Raw genomic sequence first — 22,504 nt, forward strand, 5'->3', positions numbered from 1 at the left:
CAGTCCTCTTCCCCCACTGTGTGTGTGTGTGTGTGAGAGAGAGAGAGAGGGGGGGGGCACTTGTGCTTCTCTCTCTCTCTCCGATCTTCTGCTCACCTGGCCAGCTGGCTTCATACTCTTCTCCGCAGCTGCTTTCTGCTGTGTCTCTGCAGGAGAAGAGCATGAGGCCAGCTGGCCAGGTGAGCAGAAGATTGGAGAGAGAGAGAGAGAGGGAAGCGCAAGTGCCTCTCTCTGTCTGGAAGTGGTGGAGGACTGGGAGCCGCAGTAGAAGGCTGAAAGAGCCGCATTCGGCTCCAGAGCTGCAGGTTGCCTACCCATGTCTTAGGGCACGGGTCGGCAACCCGCGGCTCCGGAGCCGCATGCGGCTCTTTGAGCCGTCTCCTGCGGCTCCCAGTCGCCTGCTGCGCGCGCACCTCTCTGAACGGGTGGAGGTGCGCGCGCAGCTCTCCAAACTTTCAAGGCCCCCAAAGAAGCGGGAACTGGAGGGGCCACGATTTCCCCTCCAGAGGAAGAAGGCGCTGGATGCGGCCGGCTCCGCGGGGAAGGGGGAGCGGCGGCGGGGGCGACGGAAAAGCTGCAGAAACGGTAGGAGAGATGCTGACTGGCGGCGGCCTCGGAGGAGGCGGAGGGGGAGGAGGGAAGGGTGACCCGGCGGGGGGGGGGTGAGCCAGAAGGAAAAGGGAAACTCATCCCGCAGAGCGGTTGCGAAAAGAGGGAGGAGATAAGCCAGCCCGGTACCTGGATCCGCTTCCTGTGTCTCCTCCGCTCTGCCATGATGTCCCCGTTTTGGTCTCCTTGTGAAGTGGGGCTGAGCCGGAAAAGGGGGATGGGGAGACCGAGGGAGGGAGGAAGGAAGAGAGAGAGAGAGAGACGGAGCCAGCGGGCTCACGAGGGGCAGCAACCTTGCGAGAGGCCGTGCGCAAGCCATTAGGACGCGCACGAGCCCTTGGGGAGGCAGGGCGGGAGCGCGGTCCGGCCGCTGGGCTTCCTTTCCCTCTTGTCCGCATCGCTGCAAGGAATTGCGTTGTTTGGGGAATTTGTTGAATTGGAGCCATGGGCTAGTCGTGGTTAAGGCACTTGTAGGCGAAGCAAATCACAAAAGCCCCCAAATCCTTCTAAATGCAGCCCACGGGCGAGCTTCCCAAGTTGTTTTAATTTAGTTTGCACGTGGCAATAGAAATAAGCTTTTTTCCTCCTCAGCGGATCGGTGCGGTGAAGAGGCTGGGCTTCCTTCGGGGGGCCTTTCATTCCTGTACAAGGGGGAAGGGGAACTCTCTGCTTTTGTGTGTGCGTGTGTGTGTGTGTGTGTCTGTGTGTGTGTGTGTGTGGCCCATCTGCAAAGCTGCCGAGGAAGGAGAAGCGGGATACTGGTTGGGTGGGGGAGCGGCAAAAGCGGGGGGGGGGGAGAGAGAGAAACGGCTCCGCCTTTGGTTCCCCCTCCTAAAGCACAGGGGCGCTAGAGAAAGTTTGGAGTTGGGTAAGGAAGCGCAAAATTCAGGAAGGAAAGCGGGGCGGCGGGCGAACGGGAGACCTGCCGACGTTTGGGGAGGTTTGGGGAGGTGCACGCCGGGGAAAAGGCTGGGAGAGGAGGGGGTCCGGGCTGGGGGGGAGGGATGGGGTGGGGGAGAAGGAGGCTTCCCGGGCTGGGGGGGAAGCAGAAGCGAGGGATCAGGACTCCTCCCGCTTGGCTGCTGCCGCCGCCGCCACCACTCCTACGGCCGCCGCCACCTGCTCTCTCGGCTGGTTGCTTTCTGCTTCTCTCACCTGCCCTGCCCCCCCCCCCCGCCTGCCCTCCTTCCTGCCTTCCTTCCCTCCGCCTCGCCTTCCCCGCTCCCGCGTTTTCCCTCTCCCCGCCTCGGATTCGGGGTGATTCCCCGGGAGAGGGCGATGGGATTCCAGCAAGCTTTCAAGCCTTCTCAGCGGTCTCCGGCACGGCTCAGGAAGCGTTTCTGTGCCGCCCGGCCGGAGCCTTTGCCTCCTTCCCTCCCCCAAGCGAGGCGTCCTTTTTCAAGTTGCAAAACCAAGCGGGGTGAAGCGGGCTGTCGGGAAAGACATTGCCGCCTCCTCCTCCTCCAGCGGCGACACCTCCGGTCGGGCCCTGGTGGCGGAGGAGGCAGTGGCAGAGGCGGCCGCAGCACCGGCAGCCTTCCTAGCAGCGGCAGAGACAGAGGCGGCGGCGGAGGAGGAGGAGGAGGCGGCTGCAGAGGCAGCTTCCTGGCGGTCTTCTTCCTCTTGGCTTCCTGCCTCTCCGCCCGCGGTGCAAGCTCGGATGTTACGGGGCTGGCCGGCCCGGACTGGGTCGGGCGAGTCGATCACCTCCTCCTCCTCCTTCTCCCGCTCCCTCTCCTCTCCAGGATGACCCTCCTGAATGTCTTTCCCGACAGCCCGCTTCACCCCGCTTGGTTTTGCAACTTGAAAAAGGACGCCTCGCTTGGGGGAGGGAAGGAGGCAAAGGCTCCGGCCGGGCGGCACAGAAACGCTTCCTGAGCCGTGCCGGAGACCGCCGAGAAGGCTTGAAAGCTTGCTGGAATCCCATCGCCCTCTCCCGGGGAATCACCCCGAATCCGAGGCGGGGAGAGGGAAAACGCGGGAGCGGGGAAGGCGAGGCGGAGGGAAGGAAGGCAGGAAGGAGGGCAGGCGGGGGGGGGGCAGGGCAGGTGAGAGAAGCAGAAAGCAACCAGCCGAGAGAGCAGGTGGCGGCGGCCGTAGGAGTGGTGGCGGCGGCGGCAGCAGCCAAGCGGGAGGAGTCCTGATCCCTCGCTTCTGCTTCCCCCCCAGCCCGGGAAGCCTCCTTCTCCCCCACCCCATCCCTCCCCCCCAGCCCGGACCCCCTCCTCTCCCAGCCTTTTCCCCGGCGTGCACCTCCCCAAACGTCGGCAGGTCTCCCGTTCGCCCGCCGCCCCGCTTTCCTTCCTGAATTTTGCGCTTCCTTACCCAACTCCAAACTCCGCCGGCAGAGGCTCGATCTGCCGTTCTGCAAGCCTCCGCCGCCGGTTAATACCCTGTATTCAGCTCTGGGAAGTGGGAGGGAGGGGGAGTTTGGGGGGAGGGGGAGCTCCACGGTGCAAAAATAAAGCCCTGCCGCTCTTCGCGTTGCTTGCCCGACTGGCTGTCACGGGACCAGCCCTGCCCCCATCCACCTCCAGTATGGATGGCTCTGCCAAAAGAAAAGCAGCCGAAGCAAGTCTCCCATTGAGAGAATGGGGCGGCGGCGGCTTGCAAAACGGCGGATCCAGCCTCTGCCGGCGGCAGAGGCTGGATCCGCGCTCTGCAAGCCTCTGCCGCCAGCAGAGGCTCGATCCGCCATTCTGCAAGCTGCAAGCGTGTCTGCCGGCAGAGGCTGGATCCGCCTTTTGCAAGCCTCCGCCGCCCCATTCTCTCAATGGGAGGCTTGCTTCGGCTGCTTTTCTTTTGGCAGAGCCATCCATACTGGAGGTGGATGGGGGCAGGGCTGGTGCACGTTTTGCCTTGTTTTGCGCATGCGCGTGCGTGCATGCACGCGCGTGCACATTTTGCGGCTCCCACTTTTTTGTGTTTGTGACGGAACCGGTTCTGAGTGGCTCTTTGCCTTTTTCCGGTTGCCGACCCCTGTCTTAGGGTATGTTATCTTTCCCATGTCCAATATTTCCTGAAAGTTTTTTTTCCACCTGGGTTAAGTCATACTTCCTTCTATTGTTAGGTTTCATCTTTAAATCTCTTTCCTCTGGTTTATATTCAGTTGTCTGTTTTATCTGCACGCTATTTTTATTTTTTGAGTTTTTTTGTTGTAAAATTAAATTGGAGATGTATTCATTTATATTTTCAAAGTTATTTTTAATTTCCTCGTGGTTTGACATCAATGTTGTTTGAATTAGTTGCAACATAGCATACATCTCCTCCTGGACAATGTTTGTTTTTTCTTGGTATAATTTTTCTGTAGATCTCTGATTTTCCAAGATAGCCAAAAATCAGGGTTTTTCTTTCTCTGCAAACAGCTTTAGAGTCACAATTGAGTAGGTATTTATAATCCAGAAAGGTAATTTTTTTCCCTAGTTTATAATTCTTGGATTGTAGATAGCCCAAAATGTTTTCTTTTTTGTCACAGCTATTCTCTGTTATTAAGACTTTGAAGGTCACCAAACCAAGTTATCTTTTCCTGGGCTTTGCCAAATCCTATATTGGAGCAACTACTATTGTATATTTTCATCCACCACTAGATGTCAGCATCAGATTGTTTTTCAGTTTTCAAAATAATCAATTGCTTTCTTCTGTTTTCATGATTTAGAAAGAAAATCTTAACAAATTACACCAATTTGAAACTTGTCCAGATTTAGATCTTATATTCATTTTATTTCAATATATTTCTGTCTCCTATAAAAAGTTTAATTCACTGCTTCCATCTGTAGAAAGATGGGGCAAAAATGCCCCTCATTTTTGAAGGCTTTTTGCTTCTTGGGTCCCCCCCAGGAAACCAATTATCAAATAGAAGAGAAAATCAATGTTCTTACCCAGTTCCAATCACGTTGTTTACAGTCAGCTTAAAAAAGTGCTTTGGCTGCTTGTAGCTAGTGCTAGACTCTGAAGTTAAGCTAGCCTTTCTCCTGCTGGTTTCTGGAGGGCTTTCCCCAAATGACCGGATTGACCGCCATCTCTCCACGGTCAGCGGGGCTTCCTTCCTTCTTTGTTGCCTCTCCAGGGCAATTTTAGGCCCATTCGGGGTCCTCAAAGAAATCGTCCCCGTGATCTCTCAGCTACTTGCACTACTGTGCAAAACCAGAAGCCTCAGGGTTTTCTTTTTAGTTATAGTGCCTGAGACAGTAGAATAGAATTCTTAGCTTATGAACTGCAATGGTGCCTTTTCTTGATCATTCAGTATAGTTAGACAGGGTGTGAGCAGTGGGATCTCAGAATTTTTTAAAATTATCTGAAAATAATTCCATCTGCCTTGAAAGAGACAGCAGTGTTCCCAATCTTCAAGAATTCTTCCCTTGTTCCAATATTTTCAGTATTACATCCTATCCAATTCTCCAATTCAGGGTATAATATGCCTCTTTCAAAATAAAGAGTGAAAGATGGAACACTGACATGGTCTCAATAAATTTAAGACTTTAATTGAACATTGGGACTGGGATTCCCTTCTAATGTTTTAACAAAACCTTGGGGCACCTCTGGCTCCAAAGTTCTTTTAGAAGAAATTATGGATTAATTTTATTCACCAAAGGCTGCATCTTGGACTGGAGATGTAATATTAAAACAATCTATGGTTCTGAACTCTGTATTAATAAGATAGCACATGAGAAAGAAAAATATGAAATATGATTTCTCTAAATATTATTGAATTTAACTCTCCCAGTTGATTGAGAAAACAAATTCAGTAGCAGTCAGTGGAAATATATTTATGTAGCAAGTAATAGCTAAAAGGTGAAAATATCCAATATTTGCAAAGTTGATAATGGACTGCAATGGCTCACAAACAGTACTGTAGCATTGTAATAATTCATTCTTCCTGCTCTTATCAACCTTATTATTTTAAAGTTTGAAGGGCAGTAAAGGAAAATAAAAGGGACGCGGTGGCTCAGTGGGTTAGGACGCTGAGCTTGTCGATCAGAAGGTCGGCAGTTTGGCGGGTCGAATCCCGAGTGCCGCGTAACAGAGTGAGCGCCTGTTACTCGTCCCAGCTTCTGCCCACCTAGCAGTTCGAAAGCACGTAAAAATGCAAGTAGAAAAATAGGGACCGCTACGGTGGGAAGGTAACAGCGTTCCGTGCGCCTTTGGCGTCTAGTCATGCCGGCCACATGACCACGGAGACGTCCTCGGACAAGCGCTGGCTCTTTGGCTTTGAAACGGAGATGAGCACCGCCCCCTAGAGTCGGAAACGACTAGCACGCATGTGCGGGGGAACCTTTACCTTTACCTAAAGGAAAATAAATAAGGTTATTCTTTTATAAATGGTACCAAATGTAACACCAATGAATTGTATCAAATGTAACACTAAGATGTGGGGCTATCTACAGTATTTCCTGCTTAGACAGAGAATTCACACATGGTAATCAACAAAGCTCTTTTGAAATGTTAAAAAAGGTACTCACCTCAAGAAGGTGAGTAAAACAAGATAGTGTAGTGACGGATGTAAGGAAGTTGTTACAATAAGTCTTTTGGATGTAAAAGTTCAAAGAGGATCTTTTAGAAATGTAAATGACTTCAAAGACTAACTTAAGTTTCTTGGGGGGGCATGTATCAAGAAAAGAAAGTATAAATGCCTAGTTTGAAACTTGCTCAGCGCGCTCTTAGAACCCAATCCAACTTGGGAAAGGTCTAAGAGGCCGCGTTTGCAAACACTTTCTTTCTTTATTATTTTCTTTATTATTTTCAATTTCTTTTCAATAAATCTTTGTTTTTGTTAACCAGACTTGTCTTTGAGTTGTGAGTATCAAATTTTGGGTTTTTAAATCTCACAGCAGTAATAACAGCAACCCAAAGATCAACTCAGTTAATTGACTCCCATCGAACAGATCATAATGAAATAGTTAACTCCGCGACTTTTCGAATTTATTTCGATTGTAGTCACGGGATATCAAAGATTGACCTGGAAGCAAACCCGAAAGCATCCAATATACCTTTAAAAATAAATGTTAGCCGCACCCCGAAATGTCGCAGAAGACTACGCTTTGCAGGAGTGCCTTCGTCGCATGGCCGCACTCTTAGTTGGGGGAAAGGCTGCTTGACTTGCCCTCCACGTGGCTCTAAATCCTCAACTTCCTTCCATTCAAAGGAACCTTACTGGAAAGCGCGAGGAAGAGCGCGGGGGGAGCAAGAGACCAAAGGGAAACGCAGCTGTCTGGCACAGACCGCCCCTCCTTGTTGGGCCCGCCAATGGCGCCCAGCGGGCGGAGCTTCCCGACCCAGGCATTTAGCTCCCGAGCAGAAGCAGTCCTTTTCGGTGTCTTGCGCTGCGGCGGCAACGATAGAGCGCCCCGTTCCCCAGCCCCTCCCTTTGGTACAACCCGGAGGCTCCGATCTACTGCAGAGCATGGCAGAGCAGGCTATCTCCTTCGCCAAGGACTTCCTCGCCGGCGGCATCGCGGCGGCCATCAGCAAAACGGCGGTGGCTCCCATCGAGCGGGTTAAGCTCCTGCTTCAGGTCAGGCCCGCTAAGCGCGTGGCAGGGGGAAAAAGAGAACACTAGGCAGGAGGGTCCGGGAGGGGAACCTGGGCTCAGCGGTCTCGCAGCGGCTGTGCTTTGGGGACAATGGGGGCACCGCTCGCTCCGCGTAGCGGACGCTCGAGGGCGCTGTCAAACCGGCTCCCTTCCTGGAGGCTTTGAATCGCGCGACCGGAGTAGGTAGCTGGGACGGTTGGATAGCGGGATCCACTCGCATTCGATCCCTCCCCTGTTCTGTTTCCTGCTGGGTCTCCTTTGAGTCGGAAGAAAGGGCGGGAACGAGAGAGGTCGAACGAAGGAAAGTGGGAGCCGGGCGCCATTTTTCTTCTGGCGTCGTGTCTTTTTGATTGACAGGGCGGCAGACCTATAGGTCCCTAGTAGACACGGAGAGGATGCGGTGGTGCTTTCGCCTCTTCCCGCTTATATCTCGCGTGACTTGGCAGAGGCACAAACCTCTGCGGAGTAGGCGAGAGGAGTGACGTTTCGAATGCGGCGGTTGGATTAGCCCTGCCCCTTCGCTACCTAGACGTTGATTTCGTTGTCCGCTTGCCTCCGCTTTATATTTTTAAATGCCGTTACTTCCCAGTAAGGAGAGTAGAGGATGTATCTGAGCCATAGAGACTAAGCTACTACTATCTTTTGCAGACCGTTTTTTTTTCTAGTTTATCAAGTCTACACATTGTTCCATTCAGCTTGTCACTTATTTTGTGTATGATTCAGTTTATATGGCTGCATGCTCAACAGGGGAATGTGAACTGCTTCCAAGGGATAAAAACGTCAAATAGGAATGAAAAGATGAAAATAATATAACATAATAAAATGTTCTTAGTATTTCTACAATTTGCATTAACAGGAGAATCATAATTTCCTAGACTTTAGAAAGGTATGAGATAGGTTTTGAAATCAGTTAAATTTATTTAGACTCATAAGGGAGAAGTTTTAAGGTTGTTGAATTTTTATATACAAAAACTGTCCAGATGTGTTTTTACCATTTCTAAGGAGTTTGGAAAAAGTTTGTCCTGAAATCTTGGAAAACACTGACAGTATCAATAACAATTGATTAGGTAGATCGTTGGTTTCATTTACTGTAAGGCAGTTTCCTATGTGTTACTACAGAGTTACAGTTACAAGGTTTATGGTTACTACAAACACATTAAAATGTAATGATAATTTTCCCAAGCAGCAATACTTCCCTACTCTCATATAATAAATACCCTGACCTTTTAGATTCTTGTTTTATGTACACTTTCTGTCTTGAATATTGTCTGTCTTTTCTCATATATACTCATACATACCCACACATAAAGCTTTTTAGTTGACTGTAATCCACCCTTATTGTCTATGATTGTGATAAAGTTTGATTTGATTAACTTTTAGGTGGGAATAACTTATTTGAGTGTTATAGATTTGAGGCAAGCTTGCCTGTTGCCATTATTTTCTAAAGGAGTCTTTAAAAATCTTACTTTTGATGTAAAGTTCAAATTCTGCATTTTTGTATTGTGAAAACAATAGATCTTCATTTGAGGTTGTATATCCTTTTAATATTTATGTGTATACAGAACACACTCATAAATATAATTTCATGTTATTAAAATGATGCTTCAGAAAGGAAACTACATCTAATTCAGAATTATAAAACTTCTTACAGGTACAGCATGCAAGTAAGCAGATTGCTGCTGATAAACAGTACAAAGGAATCATTGATTGTGTAGTCCGCATTCCCAAAGAGCAAGGAATATTATCCTTCTGGCGTGGAAATTTAGCCAATGTTATTAGATACTTCCCAACTCAGGCACTTAACTTTGCGTTCAAGGATAAGTATAAGCAAGTGTTTTTAGGAGGAGTAGACAAACACACACAGTTCTGGAGATATTTTGCTGGTAACCTGGCCTCAGGTGGTGCAGCTGGAGCTACCTCCCTCTGCTTTGTCTATCCTTTGGATTTTGCGAGAACCCGCCTGGCAGCTGATGTTGGAAAAGCTGGTGCTGACAGAGAGTTCACTGGTCTGGGAGATTGCCTCGTCAAAATCTTCAAGTCTGATGGCCTGCGTGGCTTATATCAAGGCTTCAATGTTTCTGTCCAGGGCATAATCATCTATAGAGCAGCTTATTTTGGAATCTATGATACAGCAAAAGGTAAATAAAATACTCAGGCTGATCTTGGCAAATAATCTAGCATACCCTTTTGACATGTGGAAGTTATAGTCGCTGGACTCAATTGCTAAAATATGATCGATTCTGTGGTATGGTGTTTGGAAAGACCTTTTAAATTTCACTGGGCTAAGGTATAGGAAATGAGAGGGGGGGGGGAGAAGACCAAGACTGAAAAGAAAAAAAGGGATTTGTATTCAAAGAAAAAAGTAGAATGGTAACAGTACATTACTTGAATGCTTGCATTTAGAAAAGTACAACTACATTGGGCAATATTTAATATCTGTTTATAACATGTATTCACAAATCCTTAAAGTTAACATTTTCATAGCTATTTTATTTGGGGCGTTCATTTTATTGATGTGTAAGGTTCTAAGATTCAATGCTTTACTATCAAGTTGTGAACTATCATATGAAGCAGTACATTGATATCTCAAAAACAGTTTTCAAAATCAATTTTGAGGATGCCATTCACTCAAAATAGTTTATTATTTTAGTACTGATTCTGTGATTTTTTTCCCCACAAGACCTAAAATTCAGAGATAAGATGAATAAAAATATTTAAAATATTCTGTTAAATTGTAAAGACCTTGGGATTCTCTGAATTTGGTTGTCTGCAGACATTTCATTACTCGACTAGGTCAGGGCTTTTCAACCTTTTCACCCATTGTACCACTTTTAGGATATGGCAACATCCGAGCACCACCAGTTGCCTAGCAAGGTGTCAAAAACTTGATGACACCTCCCCCCCAAAAGGAAAAAAGTGATGAAGTACAGGTAGTCCTCAACTTACAACAGTTCGCTTAGTGACTGTTCGAAGTTACAATGGCACTGAAAAAAGTGCCCCTCAAGCCACAGCTGAGCAACACACCTGCCTGCCCACCCGGCAGCGCTCTTCCTCCTGTCCGAGGTTTTCATTGTTGTGAGCATTTCTGTTGAAGATTGGCAGCAGGGGTGGGGTGGGGGTGTGTTTGGTTTTTATCCCCCCCCCATCTGCTGGGTGGTTGCAGCAAGTTTTGGTCACTTCACATGACTCTGGGACACTATGACCGTCATAAACATGAATCAGTTGCCAAGTGTCTGAATGTAAATCACAAGACCCAGGAGATGCTGCAACATTCCAGCTGATTGGTGCTTCTTCAGGGCTCAGAAGCACCAGGATCAGTGCCGAGCTCCAGCTGGAGCCTGGTGCTGATCCTGGCGCTTCCGCTGAGCCCTGACAACCCTGCAGCTCCAGTCTCTCACTCAGGCTTGTGCGGTGCTACCACCGATTCAGCACATTCCCCTCCCCCGCTACCACTTTTCTAGGATGGTTGCGTACCACCTGCCAGGTGCCAATGTACCACAGGTGGTACCTGTACCACTGGTTGAAAAGCTCTGGACTAGGTAACACCAGTTGGAAAGAATAAGGCTAAACATGGTTTTACCACTAGCTGTCATTGATGTGGGATGCACACCTGCTTATTAAATGCCCGTCCTGCTACAAATAAAATAATTGATCTTATTTTACATGCCTTTGGATACTCTTAAATGATGCTTCTAAATCTTAATGGAAAGCAGTCTATTTTTATGAGAGTTTTGTTATATTACAGGTATGTTGCCAGATCCTAGGAACACTCATATTGTGATAAGCTGGATGATTGCACAAACAGTGACTTCAGTAGCTGGTGTGGTCTCCTATCCCTTTGACACAGTGCGACGTCGAATGATGATGCAGTCTGGTCGTAAAGCAGGTAAATAGAACTTGTTTATAAACTTTGAAGCAGGATGGTTTTTTTTCCATTGATGTATTGTGTGCTCTGTTTAAATATAAAGCCTTGCAACTTCATTCACAGTTGATGTTATTGGTTAAGACTTAAGTATTTATCTGAATAAGTCATTCAGTGCTAGCAGCTTGACAGAATCAGGTCTTGAGTTTTATCACACTACAGATGTGCTCTATTCTAGAAATGGAATTGTACTTCTGGTCCATTGTTTGTATTCCTTAAATATTGCCTATTTCTCCCTCACAACTTCCTATAAAAAATAAATATAACAGAACTATTTGGTGGTTATGTTATTAAAACTATGAATTCTGACTTCCGGTGGCTCCGCGGCGACAGAGACAGCCTTCCCGGGCTGCCCGCGGCTCAGCTGAGTGTTTTTTCACCCGAAACAGCGCCGATCAGCTGTTCGGGCGAATTTGAAGCCCCCTCCTCGGGAGAAGAGGAGGGGGTGAGGCCCCAGGTAGGGGTAGAGTTCTCCGGGGCCGCCTGAGCTTGGAGCTTGGGCGGCTGAAGGATTGAACTCCCCCGAAGCCTGGGTTGCTCCCAGCTGGCCGGCGTCTCTGCTCCGGATTTCTTGGAGCAGAGCCAGGCGTCCGACCACCCCTGCCTGAGGAAAGGACTATGGATTAAAAGGAGCAGGCAGAGCGGTACAAGAGGAAAAGGTGAAGAGGATTATTTTATTTTACTCTCGAGCTTGATGGATTTTTTAAACTTTAAGTGAAAGTGCGTCACAATTGAAAGTGAAAGATGGCAGCTAAACCTCCCCCTAAAACTCTTCGGAGTGGTGGATCTTCTCCGGTGCAACAATCATCATTACAGGCGTTTCACCCTCCTGATGTATTGACATCGAAGGACTTACGAGATGCTCTGGATAAACATGCCCAGGTACTTTTGGAATCAATCAATCAATCAATGGGTGATAAATTTGCACAGATGGAGGAGAAATTGGGTACCTCTATGGATATGGTGTGGGATGCTAGCAAGGCCTACATGAGAGGGGTGTTGATATATATGAATAATAAACATAGACGTGCTGTGGAAGTTAGGAGGAAAGATAATAACACAATATGGGAAGGTTTCTGGATTTAAAGTTAATACACAGAAAACCAAAATTTTGGTCAGAAATATGACAGTTTTGCAAAAGGCTCTTTTAGAAGGACTAACTGGATTTGAGATTGTTAAAAGGGTTAAATATTTGGGGGTGTTTTTTTTTTTTTTTTTAAAAAATTTATTACATTTATTATTTAAAAACATTGGACACAGTACCAGCGAGCTGACAAACCTTTTTGTCTACGATGTTTAAATATATATATATACATGTATATATGTACATCAAAAATACACTTAAATACACTTAGATTACAAATCGGTGAAATACCACAATATTTAAAACAGTGAGCTAGTCTGTAAAAAACCTAATAGAGACCTTTCTTTTTATCCATCCAAAGATACAATTTGTTCCAAATTCTATAATAATCTGATTGATCTTTATTCTTTAATTCCAAAGTTAATTTGTCCATTTCAGCGCAATCCCAAATTTTCCTAATAACCTCTTTTTGTCCTGGGATCTCATTCTTTTTCCATTTTTGCGCAAATGATATTCTAGCTGCTGTGATAATATGGATTGTTAAGTATAGCACATCTTTAGGATATTTCTCTTTCGTGATTCCCAACAAGAAAAGTTCTGGACTAAACTCCAGATCTTGTTTCAATATTTCTTTCAGCCAAATCCAAATCATTCTCCAGAATTTTTGTGTTTTACTGCAAGACCACCACGTGTGGAAGTATGTGCCTATCTCTTCAGAACACTTCCAACATTTGGGAGATGCTGTTGTGTACATTTTGGCTAAGCGGGCTGGGGGAAGATGCCATCGGTAAAACATTTTAAATAAATTTTCTTTATACGATGAGGCCAGTGTTATCCTTTTATTCCTATCCCAAATTGTTTGCCAAGTATCTAGGTCGATGTTATGTCCTAAATTGTTAGCCCAGGTCAACATGGGGTCTTTCACTTGCTCTTCAAACAGCTTATATCCCAAAAGTAATTTATAAAAATTCCTTATTTGTTTAGAGTCCGGTCCCAATAATATTTTGTCCAATGCTGTTTCAGAGGTATATATCCCCCATTCATTTTTATCCTTCCTAAATCTCGATTGGATTTGTAAGTAGGCCCACCAATCAAGTTTTATACCTTGTAATTCTAGTTCATTCCTAAGTTTCAATTCCCCCTCCTCATTCAGAATATCCTTGTATGAGATTATGTTACCCAAATCAAACAGATTTGGGTAAACTATCACTTCAAGGGTGGATAGCCAGACCGGTATTTTGGTGTAATTGTGAGATCTAATTTTTTTCCAAGTATTGAGTAGCGCTTGCCTGATCCGGTGTCTTTGAAAATGCGAGAAAAGACCTTGTTTCTCCGTCCATAGGAAAGCATGCCAGCCATATTGCAAATCGTGACCCTCTAAAGTTAATAGTCTTCTATTTCTCAAGATTACCCATTCTCTAATCCAGCTCAGGGCCGCGGCGTGGTAATATAATTCCCAGTCTGGCAATCCAAAACCCCCATTTTCCTTCGTGTCTTGTAAATATTTCAATTTAATTCTTGGTTTTTTCCCCTGCCAAATAAAATTTAGTGATAATTTATCCAAATTTCGAAAAAATTTAGAGTCAAGTTGAATTGGGATATTCTGAAACAGAAACAGGATTTTAGGCAGAATATTCATCTTAATGACAGCGATTCTTCCCAATAATGAGAGTTTTAGGTTTCCCCATCTTTCCAGATCACCTTTTATTTGGTTCACTACATTATCATAATTATCCTTTTTGAGTGAAGTGCATCTAGCCGTAATGTTAATCCCTAGATATTTTATTTTCTTGACTATTTCTATATCCATGATTCCGGCCAGATTACCTTTTTGTTTATTGGTCATATTTTTAACAATCATCTTGGTCTTATTTCTATTTATTCGCAGTCCGGCAACCTCACCATATTTAGATAATTCTTCCAATAGCTTTGGTCCCGTCTGACATGGATCCTCCATAATAAAAACCAAATCGTCCGCGAAAGCTTGCAATTTAAAGGTTTCCTTTTTAATGGTTAATCCTTTTATCTTTGGGTCGTTTCTTATAGTTCTCGTTAATACTTCAAGAGTCAATATAAACAGCAATGGTGATAAGGGGCAGCCTTGCCGTGTTCCCTTTTGAATTTGAAACTTGCTAGATGCTTCCCCATTAATAATTATTTTTGCTTCCTGATTGTCATAAATTGCCCTAATTATATTTATAAATTTTTCACCCATATTCATAAAGCTAAGCTGTTGGCACAAAAAAGATCATTTAACATTGTCAAATGCCTTTTGGGCGTCTAAGTAAAGTAATGCCATCTGTTGTTCGCTATGTAATTCATAGTACTCCAATATATCTAATATTATTCTAATGTTGTGCTTAGTGTGTCTCTTAGCGAGAAAACCGTTTTGATCTGCGTGTATGAAATCATTCAGAAATCGTTTCAATCGTTCCGCTATAATTGATGTAAATATCTTGTAGTCCGAGTTAAGAAGTGATATGGGTCTGTAATTTTGGATTAATGTATGGTCTGTGTTATCCTTCGGGATAAGGGTTATGTTTGCCTCTAGCCAAGATTTAGGCGTCCTTGCGCCTTCTAATACTGCGTTAAATACCTCCACTAGGGGTTGAGCTAGGGTATTTTGTAATTCTTTATAAATTTCTGATGGAAGACCGTCGGGTCCCGATGCTTTATTATTCTTTTGTGCATTAATAGCTTTTATCACCTCAGATAGTCGAATTTCCTCGTTTAACATATTTCTGGTATCTTCTGTGACCTTAGGTAGTTTGGCTCTTTGAAAATATTCCTCCATTTTCTCCACACTTGCCTGACTATCTTCTTTGTATAAACGTTCATAAAATTCCTGGGCTATAATTTTTTTTTTTTCCTCCTGGTGGAATATTCTCCCTTCCTCATCTCGTAGTTCGTGAATCCAGTTTTTCCCCTTTTGTTTTCCCAATTTATATGCGAGCCACCGGCCCGGTTTATTTGCATTTTCAAAAAAATTTTGTTTCGTGTTTCTCAATTGTTGTGCTAATTTCTCTTTGTCTAGAATGTTAAGTTTGTGTTTAATCAGATCCATAGATTGCTTGATATTCTCTTTTTGTGGATCTTGTTGGAGTGTAACTTCTAAGCTCTTATATTCCTCTTCTAATCTTTCCCGTTGTTGTCTTTTCCCCTTATTTTTATATACCATATATGCCCTCGCTACCCCTCTCATCATTGCCTTAGCTGTATCCCAATTGTTTTGTACTGAGGTGTCTATAGCTTTATTTTCCTTAAAGAAAAAACTTAGTTCTCTCTCCATCTTAGATTTGAATTCGTCTTCTTTTAAAATTGCTCTTTGAAGCGTCCATCTGGGTATTTTTTTGGAACCTTTCCAGATAAGTTTAATAGGATTGTGATCTGCCCAGGTACCTGTCGCTATATGTACCTCGTCTATTTCTGAACTAATTTCTTTCGTCATCCATACCATGTCTATTCTAGACCATGAGTTATGTCGGTTGGAGTAATATGTATATTGTCTAGCCTTACGATTTCTTTCCCTCCAGACATCTTGGATATTTAGTTCCTCAGCCAAGTTAAGAAAAGATCTCGGTAGAGTTCTTCTCTTCTTTTTCCTAAGCGCCTTTCCCATATAATCCAAATTTATATCTAGGATAGCATTAAAATCTCCTATTAAACAAATCTCCTCATAATCAATGCTACATATCTTATTGTGAAGTGTTTTGAAAAATTGTTCTTGGTTATGGTTTGGGGCATATATCTCTACCATCATGACCTTCCTGTGATTTATTATAACCTCGACTATCAGTATTCTACCCTCTTTATCGTTATAAATTTGTTTTGCAGTCAATTTTGGGTTTACATATAGTGCCACTCCTCTCTTTTTCTTGTGTCGGTCTAAGGAAACGAATAGGTTCCCTATTCTTGGTTGTACTAACAAATATTTTTGTTGTTCCTTTATATGGACTTCTTGTATTGCCACGATATCCAATTGTTGGTGAATAAGCCTATTAAAAAATTTCCGCCTTTTCACTGGCGAATTCAATCCATTAATATTCACAGACATAATACTACACTCACCTCCCTTCATCTTACTTATTTCTGGTTTTTGTGGATCTCGTGATTCGGGGCTCTCTCTCTTCCTTGTCTCTAGTTCCATGTTTCTCTGTTAACTCACCGGATTTGTTCCTTCTATCCTCTGTAGCTAAGATCTTCCCATCCGTTGCCACACGTATTGTATCTCTTTCTCTTACCTCCCTTCCATCTTGATCTTCTAAATCTACTTCCTCTTGGCTATGGAAGTGGCGTTTGTAAAAATCTTCTGCCTTCTCTATCGTGTCCAGTCTATGCCTTCTATCCTGCCACGTAACTAGAATACCCTCTGGAGTTAGCCATCTAAAGTTTACATTTTCTCTTATTAGTTTGGATGTTAAGAATTGATAGCCGCGTCTCAGATCCCTCATCCTTTTAGGTATCTGTTTAAGGATGGTGATTGGTTGGCCCCGAAATTCTAATGGTTCCTCTCTAGATCTATGTAGAAGCTCATCCCGAATTGATTTTTTAACTAACCTTACATGTACTTCTTTTGGGAGGTTGTGCCTTCTCGCATAATTAGTTTGGACCCTGTATGTTTCATCAATTTCCGCCAGCATTTCCTCCTTCCCTACACCGAGTGCCTTTGCCATCAGTTCTGCCATCATGACCAACAGATCTTCCCCTCTTTTTTCTTGAACGTTCTGGAAGCGTAGATAATGAGCAGCCTTTTCTGCTTCCAGAAAAATGACTGTTGTTTCTAACTCCTTATTAGCCTGAAGGAGTGTTTCATTTAAATCATCTACTCTCTTTTCCTCTTTTTCCATTCTAGCTTCCATATCTTGAAGTCTTTGTTCATTTTTTACTAATTGCTGTTGAATCCCTTCAAATTTATCATCTATCGCTTGAATTTTCCCCTTTAATTCACCAGTGTCGTTTCTTATTTGGCCTATTTCTCTCTTCATCTCCTCGTGGTTTTTGGCCATTGCCTCGTGTAGGTTTTGCAAAAGGGCATGTAAATCTTTAAAGGAATTCGAGTTAGATCTTTCCCTTTGCAGCATATCCTCTATAGATTTCTGATTGGAGGGACTTGAGGCCATCCCCTGTCCCTGTGCTGCCGCCTTTTTGCCAGCGCTAGGCTTAGTTGCTCCCGAGATACTTGTCATGTTTCCCCAATTATAACAGCGTTTTATCAATATATAATACCCTGAGTCTTATATAAACCTTTTAACTCTATGACAAAAGATATATAAAACAGTTACCACCAGATACTTATTACCAACTAAGCAATTTATATAATAGAATTCTATAGTATGAATATAATCAAAGTCACGTTCTTCTTCTTTTTTTTTTTTCCCCCGTTTCCGGCGCAGAAATTGGCACCTTTTCCGTCTTCCTCTGCTGTCTAAGACCAGTAGGTGTCCCACTAAACAAACCTCCAGTTACTAAATTGCTATATCAAATGGCCGCCCGTGGCAAGTAGAGTAGAATTTCAAAAGTTTCAAAAGTTCACAAATTCAAAATTTACCAGGATAGACCAGACTGGACCAAGCTGATCGCTTTCCACGCCCGACAATCCAGAGTTCAGTCTCTAAGGCTCCAAAGCTCAGACTTTGACCTGTTGTAGCTTTTCTCCAGCTAGAATACAGTCATATAGTCTTCGGCTTTCTTTCCCTTGCTGTTTTTGCCAAACGCCTCCCTCAAGACTTCTATCGCCGCTTATTCCCTCTCCGTGAGGCTCCCACTTCGAACCAGTACCTCTTTCACAAGCGCTTCCTATTTAATATTCGGATACACTCTCCGTCAGCTCCGCTCTACCGTTGTCCCGCTGCTTACGTGCTAGCTCCGTCCCTCTGTCAGATCTTCATGTCGGCCATTACTGGCCTCCTTCTCCCCGGTTCGCTCGCATCAGACTTTCTCCGGATCTTCAACACGAACCGCCGTTCATGAAGGTTCTCCGGGCTGCCTGCAACTTCGGATGTCCCTACAGGACCTCCTGAAGCTCCGAAAAGCCCCCGCGAACACTGGGTGAGAGGTTGTGCGTGGAGAGAGCTCCGTTCACACAGCCGCCCGCTCTGACAGTTGGCTCCGCCCCCCCAAAGGGTTAAATATTTGGGGGTGTTTTTTGTCGCCCTCTAATACAAAGTTATATAAAAATAATTACGAAAAACTATGGGGGAAAATTCAAAAGGAATTGGAGAATTGGGAAAAATTGCAATTTTCTTTGTTGGGACGGATTGCAGCAGTGAAAATGAATGTCCTGCCTAAATTTTTATTTCTATTTCAAATGATACCGATTCTTAAGAAAGATTCTAATTTGGAGGAATGGCAGCGAGGTATCAATAAATTTGTGTGGGCAGGGAAAAAGCCACGAGTTAAACTTAAGATTATGCAGGATACTCGTGAGAGAGGTGGGCTTAAAATGCCCAATCTTAAACTATATTATGAAGCTGCTGCATTAGTAGGAATAAGTGATTGGATTAATTTGACACAAGAGAGATTATTAAATCTTGAGGGCCATGATTTGTTGTTTGGCTGGCATGCATATTTGTTGTATGACAAGAAGGTAGATAATGTGTTTAGAGTGCATATTTTAAGACAGGCATTGCTGAGAGTTTGGAAGAAGTACAGACATAAGTTAGATTGCAAGATACCACTGTGGGCAATTCCAAAACATGCAATAGAAAATATACATGCTGGTTTCAAACATGATGTGACTACGTATAAGGAGATCCTAAGTTTGGAAAGAAATGTCTGGTGTTTGAAATCATACAGCCTCTTGCGAGAAGGGAAGGTTGTTCAAAACTGGTTTCAATATACTCAGTTTCGGGCCAGGTGGAAAGAAGATCAGAAAAATGGTTTTACAATGACTGATGAAAATTTGATAAAGCAAATTAGAAACCAGGGACCAGCACATATTAAACGGATATATCTTGCGTTGATAGAGATTGATTCAGAAACAGAACTTGTTAAGGATTGTATGATAAAATGGGCCCAAAACATCCAGGAAGTTATTACAATGGACACGTGGGAAAAGATTTGGGTGAGGAACGTAAAATTTACACAAGCTCAAAATCTAAGAGAGAATTTTTACAAAATGTTTTATAGATGGCATTTAGATCCTAAAAAGCTCGCAAGTATGTATCCGAATTATCAGCCTAAATGTTGGAGGTGCGGTGATGAAGATGCAACATATTTTCATATATGGTGGACATGTAAAAAGGTTAAGGCCTTTTGGATAAAAGTTTGGTGGAACATGCAGAAGATTTTTAAACAGAGGATAAAGTTTTGTCCGCAACTTTTTTTGTTGGGAATAATTACAGATGCTACAGTTGTGGACACTAAGTTGATGTTGAATTTAATTACGGCAGCAAGACTCTTGATAGGTCAGTATTGGAAGAAAGAGGAATTGCCGTCTATAGAAGAGTGGACTTTAAAGGTTTCCGACCTGGCAGAGATGGCGAAGATTTCGGCCTATTTGAAAGATCACTCGCAAGAACGCTATATTATGGAATGGAGAAAATGGATTGAGTTTATCCAGAATAAGTATAGGGTTAAGAAGTTTTATGTAGCATTTGAATAAGTCTTCTTTCTTTTTTCTTCTTTTTTTCTTTTAGTTTTTTTATATATATATTTAATATTACTAAGCTTTGTTTTATCCTATATAAGCTAGAGAGTGATGGATTTTAGAGTTTATAGTTGTTAGTATATGATTGTTTATGATTGGTTTTTTTATATATACCTTGTATTTAGCTCTGGGAAGTCGGGGGGGGGGAGGGGGGGAGGGGGGAGAGGTGGGGGAGGGTGAAGGGAGGGGGAGGGGGGTTTTTAAAGAAAAATTGTATGTTAAAACTTTTCAATAAAACTATGAATTCTGGGTAACTTCCTTATTTCTTCTGATTTTCTTGCTATGTTTGTACCTAAGTAATTCAAAAGAATCAATTTATTTTCTCCACAGCTGACATTATGTACTCTGGAACAATTGACTGTTGGAAGAAGATTGCAAGAGATGAAGGTGGAAAGGCTTTCTTCAAAGGCGCATGGTCTAATGTTCTTCGAGGCATGGGTGGTGCTTTTGTGCTTGTGTTGTATGATGAGTTCAAGAAAGTCATTTAAACAAAAAATTATTAGAAATGTAAGTTAAATTGATAGATCATGTAGAATAACTTGCCATTATGGACCAGTGACTTAAAAAAATTCCTACTCGGTCTTATTTATCGGGGCCAGATTATGTTTAAGTAGGACTAGAAACTGCCTTCTGTGAACTGATGTACATTATATAGGCATCAGAACAGACAGTCCAGAATCGTCTGTCTTTGGTGTTGGTTATAGTAGGTACAGTTCAGGGTCCAAGGAAGCTGATCTGCTTTTGTCTGAAGATCAGCTATAAGTTTCAAGTCCTGCCTTAAAAGGACCATAAAAATCATGTTTTGAAAAATATTCATTTAGCCAATCTTGTTTTTCCAATTGTACTTAAGCACTATGTACTGTTTTTGCACAGCTGAACATCTAGCATTTGTGTTCTCCAATTTGGGGCATTTTGTGAACAATAAACATAATTAACTATGTGTTGAATTTATGACTACTACATATTGAGTTTTAGGGCCAGCCTCACCATGCAATAAGATGTGGTTTATTGACCTCAGGCAGCATTTATGTATGTGCATATCCACCTGCACAAAAAAGGGGGGGTGGAACAAAGTAAGGAAAGAACTAGTATGACGAGTCATTTTAAAATGCTGTCCCATGATGTGTGTTGGGGCAGAATACTATAGTTGGATTCTTAGACTGGATTTAAAGGCTCTTTAAATAAGATATGCTTATATAGGCCTTCAGAAGTTTTCATCATGCTTTTATGAAAATGGTAAAATAGTTTGAAATAGGAACCCATTCTGAATACGGAGAAAATAGCTTGAAATTAGTAATGCAATGGTTAAGCAGTGTGCATATAGGGATGCTAATAATTATAGTTCACCTAAGAATAAGTAGGAAGTAGGGTTATGGGAAAAATATAATGTACATGCTTTGTAAAGTAGCACATGTATGTGACATTAGATGAAACAGCTATATGAGTTTTTAATTATTTGAAGAAAGTTATCTTATGTTCTCACATGACAAGATTCTCATTTGTATGCTTTTACATTGTCATATTGAAAAACAAATAGCTATTAGGAGTATTTGTATTGGTATTGATGTTTAGAGTATTGAATTAAGTATGACATCAGGGAAAATTGGTAGAATTTTCTACCAATTTAGATTAGTAGGTTTAAAGGTAGATGGTACAATGAGAGAATTTGACTTTCTAGCTCTAGTATTATTTTGAATGAAGGCCAGATGTTCTTTTTTTTTAGTTTATTGTAATTTGCCTATATACTTGTGGATAAGCCCATCTACGGATAAGTCAAACCCAATTTTGGGACCCAAATATTTACTGCATACAGTATTTGGTAATTAACAGGAAAAATTATACAGCCACTAAACTGTGATATAAAATTAAAAGTGAAAATGGGCCTGGAAAATTGTATTAAAAACTGACCAAATTGCTCAGAAGTTCTCTTCAGATTGACAGATAAACACATTGACAACCTGTTGTTTCAACTAAAGTAATGATGTCTCGCCATGCCGTCATAATGTATCCTTTGTGTCCAATTGGTAAGTGAAGTCATGAACAGTTTTGAGTTTCAGTGAAAAATGTGATAGTAGACTTTCTTGGGCAATATCATGAAATGTATCTCCATTAACAAGGCAATTGGCAGCTGATTTTTACTAAATATTTTAAACATTAAGTAAATTTTTTGCTATTGAAAAGTAAAAAGTCATATCAACACCTGGTGTTTGTTGATTTACAAGAACAAGATATCAAACATCATCCCAAAATTTATTAAATATATCTAGTTCATCAAATCCATCATATAAAAGTGTAGTCAAGGGGCTCTGAAAAGTTCAGTAAAACCAAGAAAAAAGCAGCCAAAAATGTGTTAACTGAAAAGGGTGTAGAAGGAATCCCAGGACAACTTCAAGACTCAGCCAATCACACATGCATATAGCAGAATTATTGTGTAGTGTTTCACACAGACCTGGGTTGTATCTTACTAATTTTTTGCAATAAAATTATTTACCTAATCATGTGTTTGCTTGGTAATGTGAAGCTGGGAAAGTTTGATAGCCATTGTAGCAGGAAGTTCTGATAGTCGTGGGTTTTGCAGTCTCGATTGATCTTTCAAATATTTAACGTGGCTCTTGAAAGCTGCTATAGCATCAGTACTAAATAACACATTTTTAAATAAATTGCCAATAATATTCTAGGGCAGGGGTGTCAAACTCACCATGTCATGTGATG

The 22,504-nt window shown here is 42.9% G+C and overlaps 1 protein-coding gene across 1 annotated transcript; it reads left to right on the forward strand.

The window, feature by feature from the left end:
- Positions 1–6,572: 6,572 nt before the first annotated feature.
- Positions 6,573–22,443, forward strand: SLC25A6 (solute carrier family 25 member 6). Its single transcript, XM_081326458.1, has 4 exons — positions 6,573–7,120; positions 8,790–9,276; positions 10,884–11,024; positions 20,123–22,443. The coding sequence occupies exons 1-4, from the start codon at positions 7,010–7,012 to the stop codon at positions 20,278–20,280; spliced, it is 897 nt and encodes a 298-aa protein (XP_081182584.1). The 5' UTR covers positions 6,573–7,009; the 3' UTR covers positions 20,281–22,443.
- Positions 22,444–22,504: the final 61 nt, after the last annotated feature.

The sequence above is a fragment of the Vipera berus genome (assembly GCF_964194415.1).
Source record: "Vipera berus genome assembly, chromosome: 4".
In the NCBI taxonomy this organism is placed as follows: Eukaryota; Metazoa; Chordata; class Lepidosauria; order Squamata; family Viperidae; genus Vipera; species Vipera berus.